General features: G+C 36.8%; 1 protein-coding gene across 8 annotated transcripts in view; it reads left to right on the top strand.

Annotated features, from left to right (window-relative positions):
• SAMD8 (sterile alpha motif domain containing 8) overlaps positions 1 to 22,916 on the top strand; it is a 53,951-nt gene that overhangs the window by 20,117 nt on the left and 10,918 nt on the right. For 6 of the 8 annotated variants that reach the window (XM_057735168.1, XM_057735169.1, XM_057735167.1 and 3 more), the window contains exons 2-3: positions 8,479 to 9,071; positions 18,973 to 19,068. In XM_057735168.1, the coding sequence (XP_057591151.1) occupies positions 8,479 to 9,071; positions 18,973 to 19,068 (689 nt within the window). Of the gene's footprint in view, positions 1 to 8,478; positions 9,072 to 18,972; positions 19,069 to 20,617; positions 20,853 to 22,916 lie in introns of those variants that run through there. The other 2 variants (XM_057735173.1, XM_057735174.1) reach the window with 2 other exon arrangements.

Raw genomic sequence — 22,916 nt, 5'->3', positions numbered from 1 at the left:
TGAAAGATAAATTTAAAAATTACAAGCAATAGTTCTCGGGGGGGTAATTTTGAAATTATATTTTAAATGTTCTTCAGCCAGTATGTGTTGCTTCTATAGATTTTTCTTTTTGCTGTAGGAGTACATTACTTTAAGAGATCTGAACAGAGACGATCCATAAAACCCCTTCAGTCACCTTCCTAGGCAAATGAAGTCCCGTTTATCGACTTGTTCTTTTATGGATTTTGCTTTTGTTGTCATATCTAAGAAATCTTTAACCTAACCTAAGGTTAGAAAGATTTTCTGCTGTGTTTTCTTTTAGAAGTTTTCTAGTTTTCAATTTTACGTTAGGTTTATGATCCTTTTCAAGTTAATTTTTATATGTGGTGAGAGGTTTGGATTAATGTCTTGGTTTTTTTTTTTTAATAAATTTATTTGTTGACTGTGTTGGTATTCATTGCTGCACACAGGCTTTCTTTAGTTGGGGCGAGAAGGGTTTACTCTTCATTGTGGTACAAGGGCTTCTCATTGCAGTGCCTTTTGTTGCAGAGCACAGGCTCTAGGCGTGTGGGCTTCAGTAGTTGCAGCACACAGGCTTGATAGTTGTGGCTCACAGGCTCTAGAGTACAAGCTCAATAGTTCTGGTGCACGGCTTAGTTGCTCTGCGGCATGTGGAACCTTCCTGGAGCAGGGATGGAACCCATGTCCTCTGCATCGGCAGGCGGATTCTCAACCACTGCACCGCCTAGGAAGTCCTGGATTAATGTTTTTTGCATTTGGATATTCATTTGCTCTAATATGATTTGATGAAAAGACTATCCTTTCTCCGCTGAAGCCTTTGCAGGTCTGTAGAAAATCAGATATCCATATATATATAGGTCTATTTCTGGATTCTCTGTTCTGTTCCATTGATTTATCTTTATGCCAGTACTACTTTGTCTTGATTAGGGTAGTATGATAGAATTCTAAAATGACCTCCAATGACCTTTTATAGTGGGAAGGACCTGTGAATCTGGTTATCACTCTGTGATTATATTATATTATATAGCACAGTTGACTAAGAAAGAGATTATCTTCAGTGGACTTGACCTAACCAGCCAGCCCTTACAAAGGACTGGGCTTTTCCTGGAGAAAGAGATTCTAAATACAAGGGGGATTCAACACAGAAGCTGCTGGTTTTCAGAATAGGAGGAGGCCCTGAATGCCGGTAGCCGCTAAATTTATGGTAATTTGTTACACAGCAGTAGAAAATAAACACTGAATAATAAGTCTTGTAATTAGCCATCTAATCTTATTCTTTTTCAAGGTTGTTTTGGTTATTCTGTGTCCTTTGCATTTCGGTATTAACTTTTGAAATAAGTTTGTCAATATCTACAAAAAAGTCTGTTGGGATTTTGATTGGAATTGCAGGGAATATATAGATCAAATTTGGGAAGAATTGACGCATGTCGATGAAAAATTAACCAGTCGATCTAAGAAAGAAATTGTAAATTTTACTTGAGCCAAATTGAGGACTATAGCGCAGAAACAGCATGTCAGAAAACTCTTAGAGCTGTTCCACCAGTTAGACATGTAGGCACAGTTATATAAGTTTTTTTGAGACAGAGGGCTGTAAATGATGTATTATTAACAGTTTACACACTCCAGATCTAAAAGTGCGTGGCCCCTTACAGGATCAAGAATGAATGTCATCTTTTAAGGAGTTGTCTTGTTGGTGCTAGGAGAATGTTGCTGTTTATGCCTGAGCAGGTATTTCTGCCAATGGGGGAGGTTTGGTCGATGCCTAAGACAGATGCACAGTCCTCAGGTATGGGGGAGAGAGGAGGCCAAAGGGCAGAGAAAAATTTTTATGTTTAAATTTTTCTTGTTTGGCCATAAAATGTGAATTTTATTTCACACCTCTTAAAAATTTGAGTCTTCTGACCTACCCATGTCTCGCTATTTATTTAGATCTTTAATTTCTCTTAGCAGTGTTTCATAGTTCTCAGTGTACAGATCTTTCCCACGTTTGGTCAGATTTATCTCAAAAATCTGGGCATTTTATATTTTTTGGTGCTATTGTAAATGGTATTGTTTTGTAAATTTCAATTTTTGGTTACTTATTTCTAGTATATAGAGATACAGTTGATTTTTGTATGTTGATATTCAGAAGTCTTGCTAAACTGATTTATTGGTTCTAGTAACTTGTGTGTGTGTATGTGTAGATTCCACTGAATTTTCTACATGGATTATCATATTGTCTGCAAATGCAGTTTTATTCCTTCCTTTCTAATCTGTATGCCCTTTATTTCTTCTTCTTGCCTTATTCTACTGGCTAGATTGCCCAGTGTTTTACTGAAATGGTGAGAATAGACATTTTACCTTCTTCCTGATATTAAGGGGAAAGCTTTTAGTCTTTCATCATTAAGTGGGATGTTAACCATAGGTTTTTCAAAGATGTCCTTTATCAACTGATGAAGTTTCTCTCTATTCCTAGTTTGCTGAGAGTTTTTATCAGGGATGAATATTGGATTTTGCCAAATGCTTTTTTGTGTCTTTTGTGTTATTGTGTGATTTCCTTGTTTTAGCGTATGGTGAATTATTTTAATTTTCAAGTGTTAAACTACCTTTGCACTCCTGGGATAAAGATAATGTCATTTGGTTATATTATATGATCCTTTTAAAATATTGTTTGATTTGATTTGCTAAGATATGTTTAAAATTTTTTGTTCTTTTGGGCTATCAGGCTGTAGTTTTATTTTCTGGTAATGTCTTTGGTTTTGGTGTCAGGGTAATACTGGCCTCATGGAATGGATTCAGAAATATTCCCTCCTTTTCTGAAAGAGTTTTATTTTAGTAGTCCATCTCTCCCAATTTTTGTGCTATTGTTGACATATATTTTACTTACATATTTACCCCATATATCTACCATTCCTGGTACTGATATTTTCATATGATGGCATTTTTGTTCTGCCTGAAGGACTGACTTTTCGCATTTCTGGTAGTTCAGGTCTGCTAGAGATGAAATTGTTCAGCTTTTTTGTGTCTGAAAAAGTATTTATTTTACCTTTGTTTTTGAATGACATTTTACCATTCATAGAATTATAGGTTGATCATTTTTTTTCTTTCAGTATTTTAAAGACATTTTTTCATCGTCTTCTAGCTTGCATTGTTTCCAGTGAGGAATCTGTTACCATTCTTATCTTTGTTCCTGTGTATATAATGTGTGTATCTTCTCTTAAGATTTTTCTCATTGTCACTGGTTTTGAATAATTTGATTATGATTTGGTGTGGTATAGTTATTTGTGTGGTTCTAATGTTTGGAATTTATTGAGCTTTTTGGCTGTGTGTTTATAGTTTTCACCAAATTTTGAAAAATGTTAGCCATTGTTACTTCAAATATTTTTTTCCGTCCTCTCCTCTTTCTCTTCTCCTTTGTGGACTACAGTTATGCATCCATTAGGTTGTTTGAAGTTGTCCCACCTCTCAATGATATTCTTTTCACTTTGTTTCTTTTCTTTTTTTTTTATCATGGTAAAATATACATAACAAACTTATGCTTTAACCATTTTTAAGTGCACTGTTCAGTGACATTAATAAGTACAGTTACATTGTTGTGCAACCATCACCACCATCCATTTCCAGAACTGTTTCATCATCCCAAATGGAAACTTTGTACCCATTAAACAATAATTCCCCTTTGTCTTCTGCTGCTCAGTCCCTGGAAACCACCATTTACTTTCTGTCTCTATGAATTTGGCTACTCTAGGTGCCTCATCTAAGTGAATCATACAATATTTGTCCTTTTGTGTCTGGCTTATTTCACTTAGCAGAATGTCTTCAAGATTCCTTTTAAAGGCTGGGTAATATTCTCTTAATTTTTATTTATTTATTAAAATTTTTTTTTATTTTAAAGATTTTAAAGTCTTTATGGAATTTGTTACAATATTGCTTCTGTTTTATGTTTTGGTTTTTTGGCCACGAGGCATGTGGGATCTTAGCTGTCCCACCAGGGATTGAACTCCCACCCCCTGCATTGGAAGGTGAAGTCTTAACCACTGGACCGCCAGGGAAGTCCCTCTCTTCATTCTTAAAAATTCTGTTTTTCCTGGTGTTTCTTTTTGAATAATTCCTGTATCTTCAAGTTTACTATACTTCTGCAGTATCTAATCAGCTGTTAATCCCATCCAGTGTGTTTTTTTATTACATATCTTGTAATTTCATCCCTAGAAGTTTGAGTTGGATCCTTTTTTATGTGTCCATATCTCTATTTAACTTTTTGAACATATGTAATACAGTTATCATAACTTGTGTTAATTTCCTGTCTGATAATTTTATTATCTGTGTCAGGTCAATTTCATTTGATTTTCTACTCTTTATAGATGAATCTTCCTACTTGTTGCATGCTTGGTAATGTTTGGTTGGTTGCCAGATGTGATTTTACCTGCTGAATACTTTTGTGTTCCTATTAATAGTCTTCCACTTTGTTGTGGTATATAGTTAAATTACTTGAAAACAATTTGATCCTTTTGGTTCTGCTTTTAAGATTTGTTTGGCTGGACCAGAGACATGCTTCGGTTTAGGCCAGGATTTCTCAATATCAGCACTATAACATTTTGAGTCAGATAATTCTTTGTTGTGAGGGGCTGTCCTGTGCATTGTAGAGTATTTAACAGCATCCCTAGCCTCTAGTCTTTAGATGATCCCCTAGTTGTGACAACCAAAAATGTCTCCAGAAATTGCCAAGTGTTTGGGGGGGGTGGGGAGCAAATTGCCCCCAGTTGAGAACTACTGTTTTAGGGTTAATTTTGCCTTACTACTATGGAAAGATCTTATTGTGTACTCTATCCAGTGCCCTGTGAATCATGAGATTTTTTTTTTTTCCATTCTGGTTGTTTGCAGTAGGCACTTTTAGTGGTCTTGTGTGAATACTGGGCATAATCTTTCTGGGTGGTTCTTTTTTCAGTCTTGATTGGTTTCCTCACATACATGTGCTAATCAGCATTCAACTGCCTATTCAAGGGAGATCCTTTGCAAATCTCTGGAGTTCCATCTTAGTCTGCTTGGGCTGTTGTAATGAAAATACCATAGGCCAGGTGGCTTAAACAACAAATCTATTTCTCACAGCTCTGAAGGCTGAGGAGTCCAAGATCAAAATGCCAGCAGATTTGGTGTCTGTGAGGACCTGCTTCCTAGTTCATAGATGGTCATCTTCTGGCTGTGTCTTTACATAGCAAAAGGGATGAGAGAACTCTCTGGGGTATCGCTAATAAGGGCATTAATTCATTCACAAGGGTTCTTCCTTCATGACCTAATCACCTTCTAATACTATCCCATTGAGGGTTAGAATTTCAACATATGAACTTGGGGGAATATAAACATTCAGTCCATAACAAGTTCTCTGTGTGTCTTTCTCCTTGCTAGTATTCTATCCCACGTACACTAGCAGCCTTGATTTTCCTAGACTCTCAGTTCCATTGCAACTCACCACATCTTCTGGGCATCACCCAGTTTATACCCTGTACCACTCATGGCTGGGACAGTAGGGCTTACCTTGTTTCCTACTCTCAGGGATCTCCTTTGTTGTCTGGTGCCCACTGTCTTGAAACTGGTTTTCTCCCTATGTATTTTATCTATTTTTTTGGCTGTTTCAGGTGGAAAAGTTAAACTGGTTTCTCTTATTATATCTTGGTCAGAAACAGAAGTCCCTTTAACTGATAGTTGATTCATATTAATTACAGGTTAAAGCTGAAAATATTCTAAAACATTTACTTACCTAATTTCTTCATTATGTATATTTGTATGAAACTTATAGCTGTCATATTCTTCGTTAAAAGTCTCCTGTTCCTTGTAGTTCCTGTGGTACAACATAAATGTTAAATTGCCCTGAAGCCTTTTATCATCTTCTAATATACCTCTTTAATGCAGGTATTCATAGTTTTAACTAAATGTGGGCTTCTAACTGTATGTAGTAGCATACAGTTAAAGGATGTGCTCTGACCTGATGAAGCACAACAGTGCAATGTGTCATGCTTTTAGGGCATTGCCACAGCATGCTCAAAGACTTCCAGGAGGCTTTCTTGTGTGGTAACTCATTTTCTAGCAGCTAAAACACCAGCATTAAAGCCTGTTTGCTAGCCAGATTGAGGGTATAAAGAACAGATTGTTAGCCAGATTGAAGGTGATATAAGACAGGAAGAAAAAAAAAAAAACATGAAAGAGATCATTTTGAGCAGTGTGTGAGATGAAACTGTACTGAAGAATAAGGCTAAAAGGATGGGAGTGACTAGGAACCCATTGGTGGTAAGCTGTTGGAAAAAGGAGAAAGGTAGCCAAATAGAAGTAAAATGACAAAAGGAATCTGGCCTTGTTTTGTATGAGATGAGCTTCTCATACTTGTTACATCGTAATTGTTGCAGAGTTTGTAGCACCTGTTTGTTGAATATTCAGAGATGAAATACCTTGGGGGAAAAATATGTATGTAGTGTGTAAGATGGAACCATCTGACTATCTATATGGACTAAAACATAGCAAAATCATTTAAAATGGAACTATATGTGTGTGATAAATGACATAAAATTATATATGTCAATGCATATAAATTCCATGAATTGAAAGTGAGTAAATCATAATTTCTTGGCCTTTGGGATGGTAATGATATTCTATAGGTAAAAAGAAAAATTGAGTAAGATTTTTTTGTAGCTCTGCAGAATTAGCCTTTTAAATAAAACTTGTCCTTATGGATGCATGTGCTGTTAATTTTTTAAGACTGAAAAGCTATTGTGGATTAATACTACTGAAAGCTCTGTTTGGAAACACTGTGATTTAAGGTTTCCAAAAACTAGGATTGCTTTTTAGTAATTAAGAAATAAATATTTAATGAGCATGTTTCTTGTTGGCTAAATATTTTTGATGGTGTGAGAGGTACTTAGGTAGTTGAGTATCTGCCTTTTTCAGGTGATTGTTAGTATTCATGGCGAGAGTTTGTGTGGATAGAAGAAAAATGCAGAAGTAGCAGTTTTTTGCTTTCCTCAGCATAAGAAAGCATAGACAGTTTTTCATAGCCAAAATTGCATGTTATAAGGGAATGATAAGCACAAATTAGGAATTATTATATCTGGGAGGAGAGGAAGGGGTTGCTGTCAGGGAAGGACATTCACTTGTATTGATGTTTTGTTTTCCTTTTTAAAGCAAACTTTTAAAATCAAGTTCAACATATGTGAACTGTAGATCATTAGTATACAGATTGATGAATTTTCACCTGTATAACTAATACCCTTATTAAGAAACAGAACGTTTGTCTTGAAACTATTTGATTTTTTTTTTCAAGCTAGGTAGTGGTCACATGGGTGTTTGTTGTAGCATTCTTTCTTCTTTTTTTAATGCTTTAAAGTTTACCTACTGTGTTTTTTAAAAATCATCTCAGTAGGAAATACGATCTTTAGAGATCTGGAAAATGTCAGAAAACTCACAGGCTTTAGTAGTCAAGAAAGTACTTTAGGGAACTAGGTTTTTTTCCATGTAGGCCTTTGTCTCCTGTATATCTAATAAAGTTTATAAACCTGATATAGGCCCAAGTTACTGAACATTTTAAAATGGAAAAAGAACATAAACAGAACAGTGTGGGATCAAAGTAGTAAAAATTGTTAGTACTTTTTGAAACAGTACATTATTGGCCTTTTGTAATTACAGTATAGGGAATTCCCTGGGGGTCCAGTGGTTAGGGCTCCGTGCTTTCACTGCTGAGGGCTCGGGTTCAATCCCTGGTTGGGGAACTAAGATCCTGCAAGCCGTGTGGCGAGGCAAAAAAAAAAAAAGGAAATACTATAATTGCAGTGTAAAATATGGCCCCTCAAATTTATGGTACATTGAAATGTTTTATCACTAAATCTCAACGATAGTTTAAGAAGGAAATTCCTTATCTAGTAAAGGCTTTATATCTGTTGTAGAAATTATTTGTATAATAGATAGAAATATGCTTAATCTAAGGGGTTTCCTGGAATTAGTTATCTGTTTGCCTTTTGGGGGGTCTTTTTGTTTTGTTTTTGTTTGTTTTTGTTTTTGTTTTGAGACACTGGAGATACTTATTCCATGAACCTAAGGATTTCTGAAATTTGTTTTATTTTTATGTATAACAGATCTTTCTATATATCTCATTTTATGAAAAGTATTCAGTTATCTTTCTCAATTGTTCTCATCGGTCGGCTTTTTCTAATTAAGTTATGGCTTGCTATGGTGTGGAAAAGCCATCTGTAAAATATTAAAAACCATTTTGTAAAGATGTTTGGTCATTAGCTTTCCTTTTGCTATTGGGGTTATATGCATAAGATTATTAGAATGTTAATCTATTGAAAACTACTCATTAATGAATACTTCCTGTTTCTTTTACTCTCATCTAGAAGCCAATAGGGCAGTGTAGATGAATTACTGTTTCTGATGTGTTTATGTGTATTTGGTCTTCAAAGGAGTTGTTAGGACACCCCAAAGTTTTTGTTTTATTTTCCTGTTTTCCTTTGACAGGCAGTGGAAGAGGAAATGGCTGGTCCTAATCAGCTCTGCATTCGCCGCTGGACTACCAAGCATGTAGCTATTTGGCTGAAGGAGGAAGGCTTTTTTGAGTATGTGGACATTTTATGCAACAAGCACCGTCTTGATGGAATCACATTGCTAACGTTGACTGAGTATGATCTCCGGTCTCCTCCTCTGGAAATCAAAGTCTTAGGGGACATTAAAAGGTTGATGCTCTCAGTCCGGAAATTGCAGAAAGTACATATTGATGTTTTAGAAGAGATGGGGTACAACAGTGACAGTCCCATGAGTTCCATGACCCCTTTCATCAGTGCTCTTCAGAGCGCAGAGTGGCTCTGTAATGGGGAACCTTTACATGACTGTGACGGACCCATCACTGATTTGAATTCTGATCAATACCAGTATGTGAATGGTAAAAACAAACATTCTATTCGGAGATTGGACCCAGAGTATTGGAAGACCATATTGAGTTGTATATATGTTTTTATAGTATTCGGGTTTACATCTTTCATAATGGTTATTGTCCATGAGCGAGTGCCTGACATGCAGACCTATCCACCACTCCCAGATATATTCTTAGACAGGTAAGTTTTGTTTCTAGTTGCTGAGTTTGTAGAAGATAGCTATAATAGCAATGATAACAATATATTCATGATAATTATGTTGTTTATTATTGTTTTGGTTGATATATACTTTCCGTTTGCTTTATCTGGTAGTATATAAAGATATGCTTTGAAATTGCCTCTTTCCCTTAGAGTAAACTAGACCTTAAGCCTAGATGAGTAGGAAGAACCACTGCTTAATTTATTTTTCTGTAGCTGTGTTATAGCTCCTAGGGCACTTTAGATTTTAAAAGGGTTTCCTGGAATGTTACTTGTAATAAATGGAATTTGGTTACTTAAAAAAAAAATGAATAGGGTTTTGCTTTTCTACTTATATGGGGGGGAGGGGTTTCCCTATATCATCAAATAAATTAGAATTATCACAAATACTACAAACTGATTCATTGTTAGTATTCTGTTTTTATAAATACTGAATATATAAAAAAGAATATATTATATGGAAAATAATAGAACAAAACTCAAAACTGTTAGTTTTTGTATTTGTGATTTTAAAAAAATCTCTTTAAAAGTTGTAGTGCTGTCTTATTTGTTTTTATAAAATGTTGTGCCCTTTTGAAAGTCGGGAAACTAGACCCCACATGCATGCCAAACTAAAACCTGATGCAGCCAAATAAATATTTAAAAAAGAAAAAAAAAAAAAGAAGACAGCATGTGGATATCTAGGGAAAGAGTACTCTAGGCAGTGGAAACACAAGGTACAAAAATCCTGAATTGGTAGTAGGCTTAGCATGTTTAAGGAACAGCAAGTGAGAGATGAGGATAACAGTTGGAGATGAGATCTGAGAGGAGACAGGAATCCAGGTCGTATAGGTACTTGTAGGCGATTGTAAGGACTTTGGCTTTCACTGTAAGTGAAAAGGGAAGCCATTGGAAAGTATTTAGGAGAAGAGTAGAGTGATCTAACTTCCATTTTAAAAGGTCACTCTAATTGTTGTATTGAGAATAGTCCAGGGGTGGGGATGGCAAAGCAGAGGTTAGTTAAATTATTGAATTCATCTAGACAAAGATGAGGTGGATTGGATGATTGTATGTAGTGATACATACATATATGTTTGTGTATGTGTAGATATACATATATGTCTGTATATATACGTGTGTATGTGTGTGTGTATACAGGAACAAGATTTGCTTATGGATTTGTATGTAAGGTGTAAGAGAAAGAATTCAGGGATTATTCCAGGATTTTTGACTTAAGCATCTGGAAGGGTGGCATTGCCCTTTATAGAGGTAGGAAGACTGTGGAAAGACCTGACTTGAAGAGAAAAGTAAGGGTTTTGTTTTAGACATAGCAAGCTTGATGTATCTTTTATATCAAATCAGATGTGAAGTAAGAGATAGAAAGATGTGTTAGAGTTCAGAGAGATCTAGGCTGAAATTTGGGAGCACGAGCATAGGTGAAGCCATGATATTAGATAATGTCTCCTAGGAAGTGAGTTTAGAAGGCAAAGAAGCTTGAAGATTGAGCCCAAGAACAGGTATAATATTTAGAAAGAGGTCAGAAAAGTAAGGCAAAACCAGTAAAGAAGAAGACTGAAGAGGTCAGAGCAGAGAGAGTGAGAGAGTATCCTGGAAGCCAAGTTAAAAAGAAAAAAAGGTATTTTAAGAGGGCAGTAATAACTTATAATTAGCTGTGTCAAATGCTGCTGAGGGGTCAAGTAAGATGAGGATAATTGACCGTTGACCTTGACAAGAGTTAATAAAGGGCAAAAGCCTGATTGTAATGGGTTCGAGAGAGAATGTGAGACTAGAATTTACCTAAAGTTGTATCTCCGCAAATATGAAACAGCATATGCACAGTTATTCATTGTGACATTATTTGTAATAATTATAAACATTGGAAATAATCTAAATGCTTATCCATGGAAAACTGGTTGACTATACTGTGGTACACCTACACAGTAGAGTACTATTTAATCATATTAAAAATGGGGAAGATTTCCATGAACTGATATGAAATGGTTTGTAGGAAAAACTCAGTAGCAGTGAAGCACCATGAGCATCCAGGTCATTGTTTCTAAATACCAAGCTCGTTAAAGGAACAGACCAGGGCGCCTTAGAGACATTGCTAATTTTAAGTCTGGGGCATGGTAAGCATAAAATGAGCTTGAAATAAATCTTGTGCTGTAAAGCAAGGAAGTGAAAACCAATGGAAACCTATCAAAAAAACATATGAGCTGGTTTTAAGGGGCTCCTACTGATTAGATTAGGACAATTGGAACATCAAAAAGCATAATGATGGTAATGGATTATAACATACTGAGTAAGGAAAAGAATCTGTGAACCCATAGTGATAAACAGAACAAACAAAAAATGATGGGTTGAGAGGGGACATTTTCAAGGGAATTATAAGGGAAGTTGAAGAGCCATAACCAAGCACAGCACATGAACTTTAATTGAATCCTTGATCAAGAAAAAAAAATACTGCTATAAAGAACATTTTAGGGTTAATTAGGAAAATCTGAATATGAATTGCGTATTAAATGATACAGTGTAACACTAAATCAGTGTTACAGTTTCCTAGGTGTAATAGTCTATTGGGTTATGAAGAGGGTATCCTTGTTCTTAGGAGATACATGTTGAAGTGTTTAGGGGAGAAGTGTCATAATGCCTGCAACTTAATTTGGGAAGGGTTTAGTCTCCTCCAAGAGAGTGTGTGTGTGTGTATGTAGATATGTGTAGAAAGAGGGAAATAAAGCAAATGTGGGGAAAGGTTAATTATTGTAAACAGTTGATAGATTTAAGTGAAGAATATAAAGTGTTTATTCTTTTAGCTTTTCTTTTGTTATCAGAATTTTTGAAAGTAAAAAAATTGGGTGAAGAAATGATGAGAGAGGGGAAGAGAATGGAAAGAGAGAAATTGGAAACAAGTCTTACAAGCCCTTAAAAGTTTTTCTATAAGGGCGACAGAGAAATGAAGTTGTATTGGAGAGAGGAGGAAAGGATGCAGAGTCACCAGGGTTTTGTTTTGAATGGGCTGTATTATATAGCACGATTGTTGTGTTGATGATAGGAATGACCCAATTTAGGGGAAAGGAGATACTGTTAGAGGAAAGAGAGGGTATAATTGATGGAATAATGTCCTTGAGTAGATGAAAAGGGGTATGATCTAGTGGGTGGGAGAGGCTGGCACAGGGTCTATTAATTCATAACAGAAGGGAAGGCAGAAAATATGGAAACAGAGTTATAAGGTTGCTAGATGTGATGGTAGAGCATGAGGAAGTGCTCTGCTGATTGTTTTTATTTTCTCTGAAAATAGATTTACAAGAGACAGAAGGTTGGAGGTTTGAAGAGAATGGATGAAGTGTAAAATAGTCATCTATGAGAGTGAATAGACTTGTGTGATATAGGAGTGGAGTTAAAGGGCTCCTTGAGGTTAATAGTCGTGTTGACATTGTGTGTTTTTACCAGCTTCACTCAGCTGCACAGAGAGAGGTGTAGAATAGGTAGATAATTGGATTTAAGTGGGCTTGAAGTTGTGCTAGGCAATACAGTGAAGGAAAAAGAGGAAAGGGAGTGATTATGACTGACGATAGACTTAGGTGGATAAGGAGGGGCGGGAGGAGGATATGAGGTAGGTGAAGGGCAGTGAAAGTGTTTCGAGATGTATGGATTTTGGGTCTCAGAATTATTGAAGTTGGAGTACTAGAAGGGATAAGATGGAAAGACAGGAGGTGTTGGTTAGTATAGGATTCTTAACGTTGAGATCATGAAGAACTGTGGTAATGACAAGATCCAGTTTATAACTGTGGATGTAGGTCACTGAAGTAGAGTAAAAGACAAGGTCATAGGAGGAGAAGTAAAAGAGGAGTGAGAAGGACAAATATCACAACAGGAGAAGATTTGGAAAGAGTGACAGTGAACCCAAAACTAAAATCTCAAGAAACCAGAGAATGGATGCTGGGGTTCTGTAGATGACTGTAACGCGGCACGATGGGGAACAGAGGGTTGATGATCATGAGGGTTTTATTTTGAAGTGTACAGTTCAGTGGTTTTTTGTATATTTACAGAATTGTGCAGCCATCAACACTAATTCCATATTTTCAACACCCCAAATAAACTCATATCCATTATCAGTCACACCCTTTTCCCTCCTCCCTCCAGACCCTGGGAACCACACTCTACTTTCTGTTTCTATGAATTTGTCTATTCTGGACATTTCATATAAATGGCCGTATACAACATGAGGCCTTATTTTGTGTCTGGCTTGTTTCATTTAGCTTAATGTTTTAAAGATTCATCCATATAAATAGTATGTATCAGTACTTCATTCCTTTTTATTACAGAATATTATTTCATTATATGGATATCACTACATTTAGCTTATCCATTCATTTGTTGATGAATGTTTGAGTTGTGTCCACTTTTTGGCTGCTGTTAATAATGCTGCTATGAACGTTCATATACAAATTTTTGTATAGACATATGTTTTCAAATTGCAGTGGGGATTTGAAACCAAATTTTGCCTAACAGTCTATAGTGCCACCAACTACAAAGCACCATGCTCTTAAGTATCTCAACTTTATTCACAGGAGAATGGTAGCAGGTGCTGTCAGCATGTGTCCTATATCCCCTTGGATCTCTTTTCCATTTTCTTGCACACTTATACTCCCAACATCCAGCAGTTGTATATCTTTGTTGGAGAACTGCTCTTGGGCTGCTGGAATACATTTTGTCTGCTTAAAAAGAGAGCCAAACATGCTTGGAAATTTACATCCCTTCAGCAGCAGCCCTTAACCAATGACTGATAAGAGGGGGATTATAAATATTTCATTTCTCATTGCCCTAATTAGGACAACTTTTAGGTTGGACCTACACTGTCTCCCACATTTTCCACAGGATTGAGTCAAAATTACCCTCACCTGACTTTACCACAGGGCTTCGCTTGATGTCTCACCCTTGCCTTGCTTCCTTGCCTTCCTTATCTCATTTCCCCACTACCCTATGATTTTTCCCTTGGGAACATTCTTAATGACTTTCACAGTGATCTTTGTTTCAGAGTCTGCTTCTGAAGCTTACTTGACACAATTCCAAGAGTTTCAGCACATCATAAAAAAATTAGGAGATAGAGATTCTTCTAGAGGCAGGCCCACTTATATATGAGGAGGGATAGCTAATAACCGTAATAACAAGGGAGGAAACAGAAGCACTATAAAAAGCACACATAAATAATGGAAAAACCACATCAATCTGGGGCTTAGCTGCCTTTCATTTCTCAATAGTCCCTGAGGTCATTACCTTGTTCAGTGTAATAATCAGTGTTCACAGTGATGACTCTGAATTACGAAAAAAAATTAAATTCTAGAAAAAAAAGGCATAACATGTATAATGCATTTTAGAAAGCATTGCATCAAAATAAATATGAGATATTGAAAACACACTTGACAATTCCCTCACAACACTTCACTAAAAAAGAAACAATAAAAAGTGGGGGTGGGGTCCCCAACAATCCCATGAAGGCAGAAGCAGTGATAATAATGAAAATTTGGAAAGTAGAAAGCTAAGTGTCTGTTGTGAGATTGGCAGTGGGGACTAGCAGTGCCCAAGAGGTGAGTTTATTTGTACTGCAGTGCTCCAGAAAAACTCTCAAAACAGGCATCAAGCATCTCTCAAGACCAGGTATAGATAAGGAGCTCAGTATGGGAGAACTGGTTGAAAATCAATTTAAGACCTATTCTACTGCAGCAGAAGACATGTGGCTTGTTCTCCACAGTAGTTGAATGTGAGGGACTCTACGACTTGGGGACACCATGCCCAGATGAGAACAAAGGTGCATGTTTTCATTGTATTTTCAAGATGATTAAACTGCACATCTACAGACTGATCACCGAGACTTCCAGCTCCCTTCCTTAAGTAGCCAGACTAACTTCCCATCCTTAGTCATACTCAGCCCCAGTCCTACAGTCAGGAAAACAGATTCCTCTCCTTGGAAAACCTGCATAAGAGAAAAGGACTGTAGATACTGTGGTAGGAGAGAGATCCTTATCTCATCAACTAGACATCTATTCTGTCATAGTGAAACCCCTGTTTGACGACCTCAGTCCATGCACACAGAGCATCACATTATTTTTTTTTAGTACTTCACTGTCACATATGAACGGTCTGGTTGAGAATCACCAGACATTTGAGGAAACAGATCAGTGCAAAAAGAAAAAACCAAACTGGGAAACACAAAATATGGAGCAGAAGAACATGTCAAAAAAAATAACCATTCATATTCTCACAGATAAGAGATATTGCATTCTCTGAGACAGTAACAGTAGACTAAAAAAGGAAACCTCAGAGAAAAAAGTTTTTGAAAAATAAAAAATGAAAGTAGAAATTTAAAATCCAGCAGGATAATTGGAACATGGATTTGATGATATGGCCCAGCATGTACAACAGAGATAAGAAGTAAAGGAGAAAAAATAAGATCAGTCCAGTTGGCCCAGCAGTGGAAAAAATAGGGGTTTTAGGAAGAACATAGAGAAAATGAAGAGGATGATGTGAAAGATATAATACAGGGAAATTTCTCAAAACCAAAGAGTATGACTTTCTAGATTGAAAGGGCCCACTGAGCACCCAGTACAAGAAATGAAAAATTTCAGAACACTAGGTATAGACAGCAGATTCTAAAAGCTTCTTAAGAGACAAAACAAGTAACATACAAAGATTGGAGATCCAAATAGCATCAAACTTCTTAGCAACCATGAAAGTAAGATGACATTGGAAAAAATGCCTCTAACATTCTGAGAGAAACTAATGTCTAACCTAAAATTTTCTGCCCAGGCAAACTACCAATTAGACATGAAGCTAGACTCAAGGATATTTTAAAATTTGCAAGTCTCAAAAGAATTTACTCTCCAACCCCACACCTACTAGAATTGCTAAAATGAAAAAAATTGATAATGACAAGGCCTGACAAAGATTCAGAGCAACTGATACTCTCATGCATTGCTGGTAGAAACACAAGATGGTACAACTGCTTTGAGAACAGTTTGATAGTTTCTTAAGAAGTTAAACATACACTTAACATAGGACTCAGCAGTTTCATTCCTAGGTATTTACCCACGAAAAATGGAAACTGTGTCCATGCGAAGGCCTGTGTGTGGTCTTTATTCATAATCGTGCAAACCTGGGAACAGCCCGGGATACCCATCAACCTTTAAATGGATAAGGAAATCATAGACAAATAATGGATAAAGAATTGTATGTGCAGTAACATGGATGAATCTGAAATATATTATGCTGAGTGAAAATAACCAAATATAAAAGGTCGTTGGACAAATATTGTGTGATTGCATTTGTATGCCATTCTAGAAAAGACAAATCTATAGGAATCAGAAATCAAATTAGTGGTTGCCCCAGAGCTGGAAGTGAGGAAGGGGATTGACTACAAAGGGATACAAGGGAACTTTCTGGAGTGATGAAAATGTTCTATCTCTTTATTGTGGTGGTGATTACGTGACTGAATGTGTTTGTCAAAACTCACTGAACTGTATAGCTAAAACTGGTGAATTTTTCTGTTTGTAAATTAAACCTCAGTAAATCTGACATTGAAAACAAGTTTATCCTCCAGTCCCTCCTCTGAGAAAGTAATTCAAAGATACACTACATCAAAACTAAGGAGTAAACTGAGAAAGAGGAGGACATGGGATTCAGGAAACAGAGAATCCAGTATAGAAAAGAGGAATTCCCAAGATGAGAGTTAAGTTTTATTCCAAGAAATAGCCATGCAGGAGGACTAGAAAATGCAGCCCTTCTAAAGAAGGAGCTCTAGGAGAGATTCCTCCAAAGGAAAAATTGAAATTGATAGAATAGTCTAGAGATGAATTGGTGAAAGGCACACAAGAAACAGAACAAACTTTAAAAAAAAAGTTATTAGCTCCACAGAATTGTAAGAAGTTGTACAAGAAAGGGATTTAATCATTGTTTTCCATTGTCTTAGCTATGAACTATACTTAAAAATTTACATTAAGTAAAAGCCAAAAATTATTTTAAACAAAATTATGAAATAATATTGAGAGCATGGGAGAGAAAGAGAGAATGTGTGTGTGTGACTAGAAGATATAAAACAAAAGAATGAAAGTGATTGCCTCTGTAAAGCAAGAAATAGGTTTAGGCTGGGGTGGGGCAGAAAACTTACTTTTACCATAAACACTGTAAAACTACATAAAATATATACATATGTATATACACATGTACACACATAGGGTTTTTTAATGTTAATTTAAAAAGTTTAAATTTTTTAGGGCTTCCTAGGTGGCGCAGTGGTTGAGAATCTGCCTGCCAATGCAGGGAACACGGGTTCGAGCCCTGCTCCAGGAAGATCGTAACATGCTGTGGAGCAACTAAGCCTGCATGCCACAACTATTGAGCCTGCAATTTAGAGCCCATGAGCCACAACTGTTGAGCTCATGTGCTGCAACTACTGAAGCCCACGCACCTAGAGCCCGTGCTCCGAAACAAGAGAAGCTACGGCAATGAGGAGCCCGTGCACCACAAGGAAGAGTAGCCCCCACTCACCACAACTAAAAAGAAAGCCCGCACACAGCAAAAAAGACCCAACACAGCCAATAAAAACAAAAAAAAGTTTAAATTTTTAGATGTCATTTAAAGAGATCGTTTATCTGAAAATTTCTGTTATGTGAAATAACCCTTTTCTCCGTAATGCCAGATAAATAAGGCAGCAAGAGATTAAAAATACACGAGAGGAGTCTTTTTTTTCTAAGGTAATAGGTAACAGATGAGTCCCTGAATGAAGACGATTGACTCTCTTCAGTTACTCTGAATAAAGGTTGGAGTAGACTGTTAATATCTTTCAGATTTCATGTTTTCTTTATTAAAATACCTTTATTTCCTTGGTTATGAAATTAACATGCAGGATTTCCCTGATGGCGCAATGGTTAAGACTCCGTGCTCCCAATGCAGGGGGCCTGGGTTAGATCCCTGGTCAGGGAACTAATCCTATACGCATGCCACAACTAAGAGTTTGCATGCCACAACTAAGGAGCCTGCCTGCCACAACTAAGACTCAGTGCAACTAAATAAATAAATAAATAAATTTTAAAAATAAAATAAATAAAATTAACATGCCATTGTATAAAAAAATAGTGTAAATTTACAAAGAATAATAATAAAACTATCAATAATCTTATCACCCAGAGATGAACTATTTGGACTAATTCATTTCCATCTCCCTTCCACTACTCTTCTCCTCCTTTTCTTCTTCCTCCTCCTTTTCTCCTTCCTTCTTCTTTCTTTTCTTTTCTTCTTCTTTTTCTTCCTCTTCGTCATCTTCTCCCTGCCCCCTTCTTTCTTTGTAACTGAGAAATGTGACATGTCTTTTACTAGTAGGTAATCACAGCAGCTGTGGATTTGGTGAGGAAAGAGATCAATGGAAAAAATAAAAGAGAACATAAAACGAAGGAGGCCAGAGAGAGAGAAAGGAGTAAACAAAACAAAAACTCTATTAACTTCCTTGGAAACAAAATTTACAAAATTTAAAAAAAGAGTAGTTACAAGTTAAGCCCTGGTTGTCTGGATTCTGAAATGAGCACATCATTTAAGAAGTGAGCCTTTTTCCCCTTGTCTTTTGGGGGCAGTCCTGTATCCAGGTCTGCCATGCTGTGGGGAAGGAGAAAAAAATTATTTCTTTACAGAGAACCATGATTGGGAATCACAAACAACAAAGAGGTTCTCATAAATGAGGTACTTTATGAAACAGTTTTTCTCCCCCAGGTTCTCCAGATATCATCTTCTAAAAGATATAAAAGTTAAAACAATTTCAAGGTCATTATTAGAAGAATATCTCACTAGAAAGGGTGGCGCCATTTGCCTACATATACTTCTTGTCAGTCCAAAATGTAATTTTTTTCTGTTCCAGTGTTCCTAGAATTCCGTGGGCCTTTGCCATGACAGAAGTATGTGGCATGATTCTGTGCTATATTTGGCTCCTGGTTCTTCTTCTTCACAAGCACAGGTACTTCTCTTATTCCATTAAAAGTCTGAAAGTGTTTTGACTGTCTTATGTAAAGGTTATCAAACCTTGTTTCTTCCTTTGCTGTTTCCTTGTTAATTTCCTTGTCTAGTTATTGTGACATTTTAATACTGACATAGGAAAATGTTTTGAGTTTGATCAACAAGAGTCAGCCTGAGGTAGTACCTACATAACTTAGTAATATTCTGAATGTATTTTGCAGGGAAAGATTAGAGATGGCGATATTCAGCCATGGGCCAACCACTGACAGTTTTAAGTCTAGCCTTACCTTTCTTTGGAAACAAATCAGAAATGTCACTTCCTGTAGAAAGCTAGAAACTCCTCCAAGGGACAGTCTTTGGTCAGATGTTTGGGTGGAAGATATTATTCTCTGCTCGGAGGAGGCCCATCAAAAAAGAGGTCACTTTATGCACCATGCACTTCTGGCAAGTACAGTTTATAGGAATTTGCTGAATAGGGAAGGTGCTTCTTTTGCACTTTCACAAGAAATATAAAGGGAAAAAGTTCTTTTCATTAAAAAAAAGAGAAGCATAAGAGAAGGCTCCTTTCCTACTTTAATGAGGGGAAATTAAGTAAAAAGGCGTAGTGTGGAATCTAAAAACCAATACAAGTGAATTTATTTACAGAAGAAAACAGACTCACAGACATAGAAAAACAAACTTACAGTTACCAAAGGGAAAGTGGGGTGGGGGAAGGAATACATTAGGAATATGGATTAACAGATATATGCTACTGTATGTAAAATAGACAAAGAGGATTTGCTATGTAGCACAGGGAACTATATTCAATATTTTATAATAACCTATAATGGAAAAGAATCTAAAATATATATGTAAGTATATATGTACACACAGATATATATTGCTATACACCTGAAACTAATACAGTATTGTAAATCAACCATCCTTCAACTGAAAAAAAAAATAAGGCATAGTGAGGAAAAAAATTAAAGATCTGATAAAGTTTGTGAGTCTACTCTCCTTTGTCTTTGGACATGGAAGAGGAATAGGGACATTTTGTTGAATTTTTTATCCTTTCTCCTTACCCGGGAGTGCTTAAGGTAAACCACAGGGACGGGCTTTAGGTCCTAAGCAGCAGTTATTTCAGTGCTTTGAAGGTGAAAAGAAAGGTTGATGATTGCTATTCTTGTCACACTTTTAGGCCATATTGCATTTCATTCTCTCTCACTTTGCAGCAATATTTATAGCTGGATTGCTTAAAACTAGAGGTGGTTTAAAAACACATGTATCACTGCTGCTTTCTGGTTTAACTTTGCTTCACAAGACCCTGTAGATTTGCATTTATCCACTCCAAAACAAGAAAGAGTTTAACCTTATATAGGAAACCTTGGTAGGTTTAGCAAGGTGTAGCAGTGACTAGCTAAATGCAAGGTTTGATGTTTAATTAGTTAAAATGTTTTTCAAAGTGTGGTCTTTGTACCACTTTCATTAGAATCACCTGGGCTCTCTTGTTAAAATGCACATTCTTTATCTTCCTCCAAAATCTCGCAAAATGATAACTTGGAAAAAAGGCAGAGACGTTTGCTCTGGACTTTCTACCATATAAGAAGATTCTCCATAAATCCTGTGTTAAGGAAATTTTCTTGCATCACTGAGCTTGCTGGAAGAAAGGAAAATCTCCAAGAGCCCCAAATACACAAACACATGAAGAAAACACAGAAAAAATAACCATTGATGTAAAATCAGAGGAATGAGTAAGCATCTGTGAAAAAGCAGGGTCACACTGCTTGTAATGCCAGAGCTAAGATAAGAGGCTAAGCCTTAGGTATATAACAAAGTTGAGTGGCTGATACCAAGACTCCCCGATTAAGCTGTGGATCTTGAAATGGGCTAGAGCACCAGTCCCCAACCTTTTTGGCACCAGGGACTGGTTTCATGGAAGACAATTTTTCCTTGGATGGGGGTGGAGGGGGGAGTGGTGGGGATGGTTCAGGCAGTAAATGAGAGCGATGCGGAGCAGTGGGGAGCGATGAGGAGCAGTGGGGAGCGATGAGGAGCAGTGGGGAGTGATGAGGAGCGATGGGGAGCGGCAGAGGAAGCTTTGCTTGCTTGCTGCTTGCCTCCTGCTGTGCGGCCCAGTTCCTTACAGGCCTCAGGGGCTTGGGGACCCCTGGCCTAGAGTGTTCTCAAGTCAGTAGTGCTAACTGGATCTCAGAAGAAACAAATTTGATTCTTCTCTGGATGATAGTATATTCAATTTAGGCTCCCATCTTTTCCCAAAATATTGGAGAGCAGGGCCTATTAAGAAAGGTGAGAAGTAGTAGAATCCTCCTGCTTTGAGTTGGGACCCTCTGCATTCAGTGTTAACTTTTTGTCTTTCTTACCTTTCCTTCTTCTTTACAGTACCATAGCTACACTCTAGAAGTAGTAGTGAACCAGAAATGAAGCAAACCCTGCAGGGACTGAAACCTAGCTTGATGTAATTTCAGTTTCTAAAATTGCATTGAAGTGACCCCAGATTGTTAAAGCCCATAACCACTTGCCAAAAGAGATATCAGATGTCTTTTGGGGGAGATAATATAGGCCTAAATTTAATTCTAAAAATTTTTATGTACATTATCTGACACTCAAGTAAATAATTATAAAAGTGCACATAAGTATGTAAGAGGATATTATCAAAATTTAAGAGAAACAATAAATAATGGAACAGACCCACTGTAGATCCAGAAAATGGAGGTACCAGATACAGATTTTAAAATAACTCTGCCGACTGTGTTCAAGATAATTTTAACAGAGAATGACATGGAAACTCTAGAAGTAAACACATTTTTTAAATTTATTTATTTATTTATTTATTTATTTTATTGGCTGTGTTGGGTCTTTTTTGCTATGTGCGGGCTTTCTTTTTAGTTGCGGTGAGTGGGGGCTACTCCTCGTTGCGGTGCGCGGGCTCCTCATTGCTGTGGCTTCTCTTGTTGTGGAGCATGGGCTCTAGGCGCGTGGGCTTCAGTAGTTGCAGCACATGGGCTCAATAGTTGTGGCTCACAGGCTCTAAAGCGCAGGCTCAATAGTTGTGGTGCGTGGGCTTAGTTGCTCTGTGGCATGTAGGATCTTTCTGGAGCAGGGATCAAACCCGTGTCCCCTGCATTGCCAGGTGGATTCTCAACCACTGTGCCACCTAGGAAGCCCAACACATTTTTTAAAATCCCTGAAATTGAGAATTCAGTAATGAATATGACATCAGATTGAATCAAGCAGAAGAGATAATTAAATGAATCAGAAGATAGTTTGAGGAACTTGCCTGGTGGTCCAGTGGTTAAGACTCCAAGCTCCCAATGCAAAGTGCTCAGGTTTGATCCCTGGTTGGGGATCTAGATCCAGCATGCCACAACTAAATAAAGATCCCACATGCCCTAACAAAGACCTGACACAGCCAAAATAAATAAATAAATATTTTAAAAAAAGAAGGTAGTTTGAAGAAAATATTTTTTTAAAGATAGAAGATAGATTAAATATTTGAGAATGCTGAGGGAATAGCCTGAGAAAGGTAACAGATGGATAATCAGAATTCCTTGAGAGGAGAAAGAAAATAAAGCAGAAGTATATTTGAAGTGAAAAAAATAAAAATAAAAACAAGTAAAAATAAAATGCAGATTCCTGGGCTCCATCCCAGGTGTACACACTAAAGTTTGAAACTTAACCTAACCTTGTGTTCAGTACATTTTTTTGAGGATGGGAGGAGCATTTCAAAAATGTGTAAGCACAGTCTCCGTACTTAAGAATCTTACAGTCTGTTTTGGTTTAAGACATTAAAAAAGATTATTTAACAGTACAGGTGATGTCATGCAGTTCAAAGTTTTTGTTAGAGAT

This window comes from Hippopotamus amphibius, chromosome 5 (assembly GCF_030028045.1).
Source record: "Hippopotamus amphibius kiboko isolate mHipAmp2 chromosome 5, mHipAmp2.hap2, whole genome shotgun sequence".
NCBI lineage: Eukaryota > Metazoa > Chordata > Mammalia > Artiodactyla > Hippopotamidae > Hippopotamus > Hippopotamus amphibius.
The sequence above is the reverse complement of the archived record's forward strand: the minus strand, read 5'-3'. Positions and strand labels throughout refer to the sequence as shown.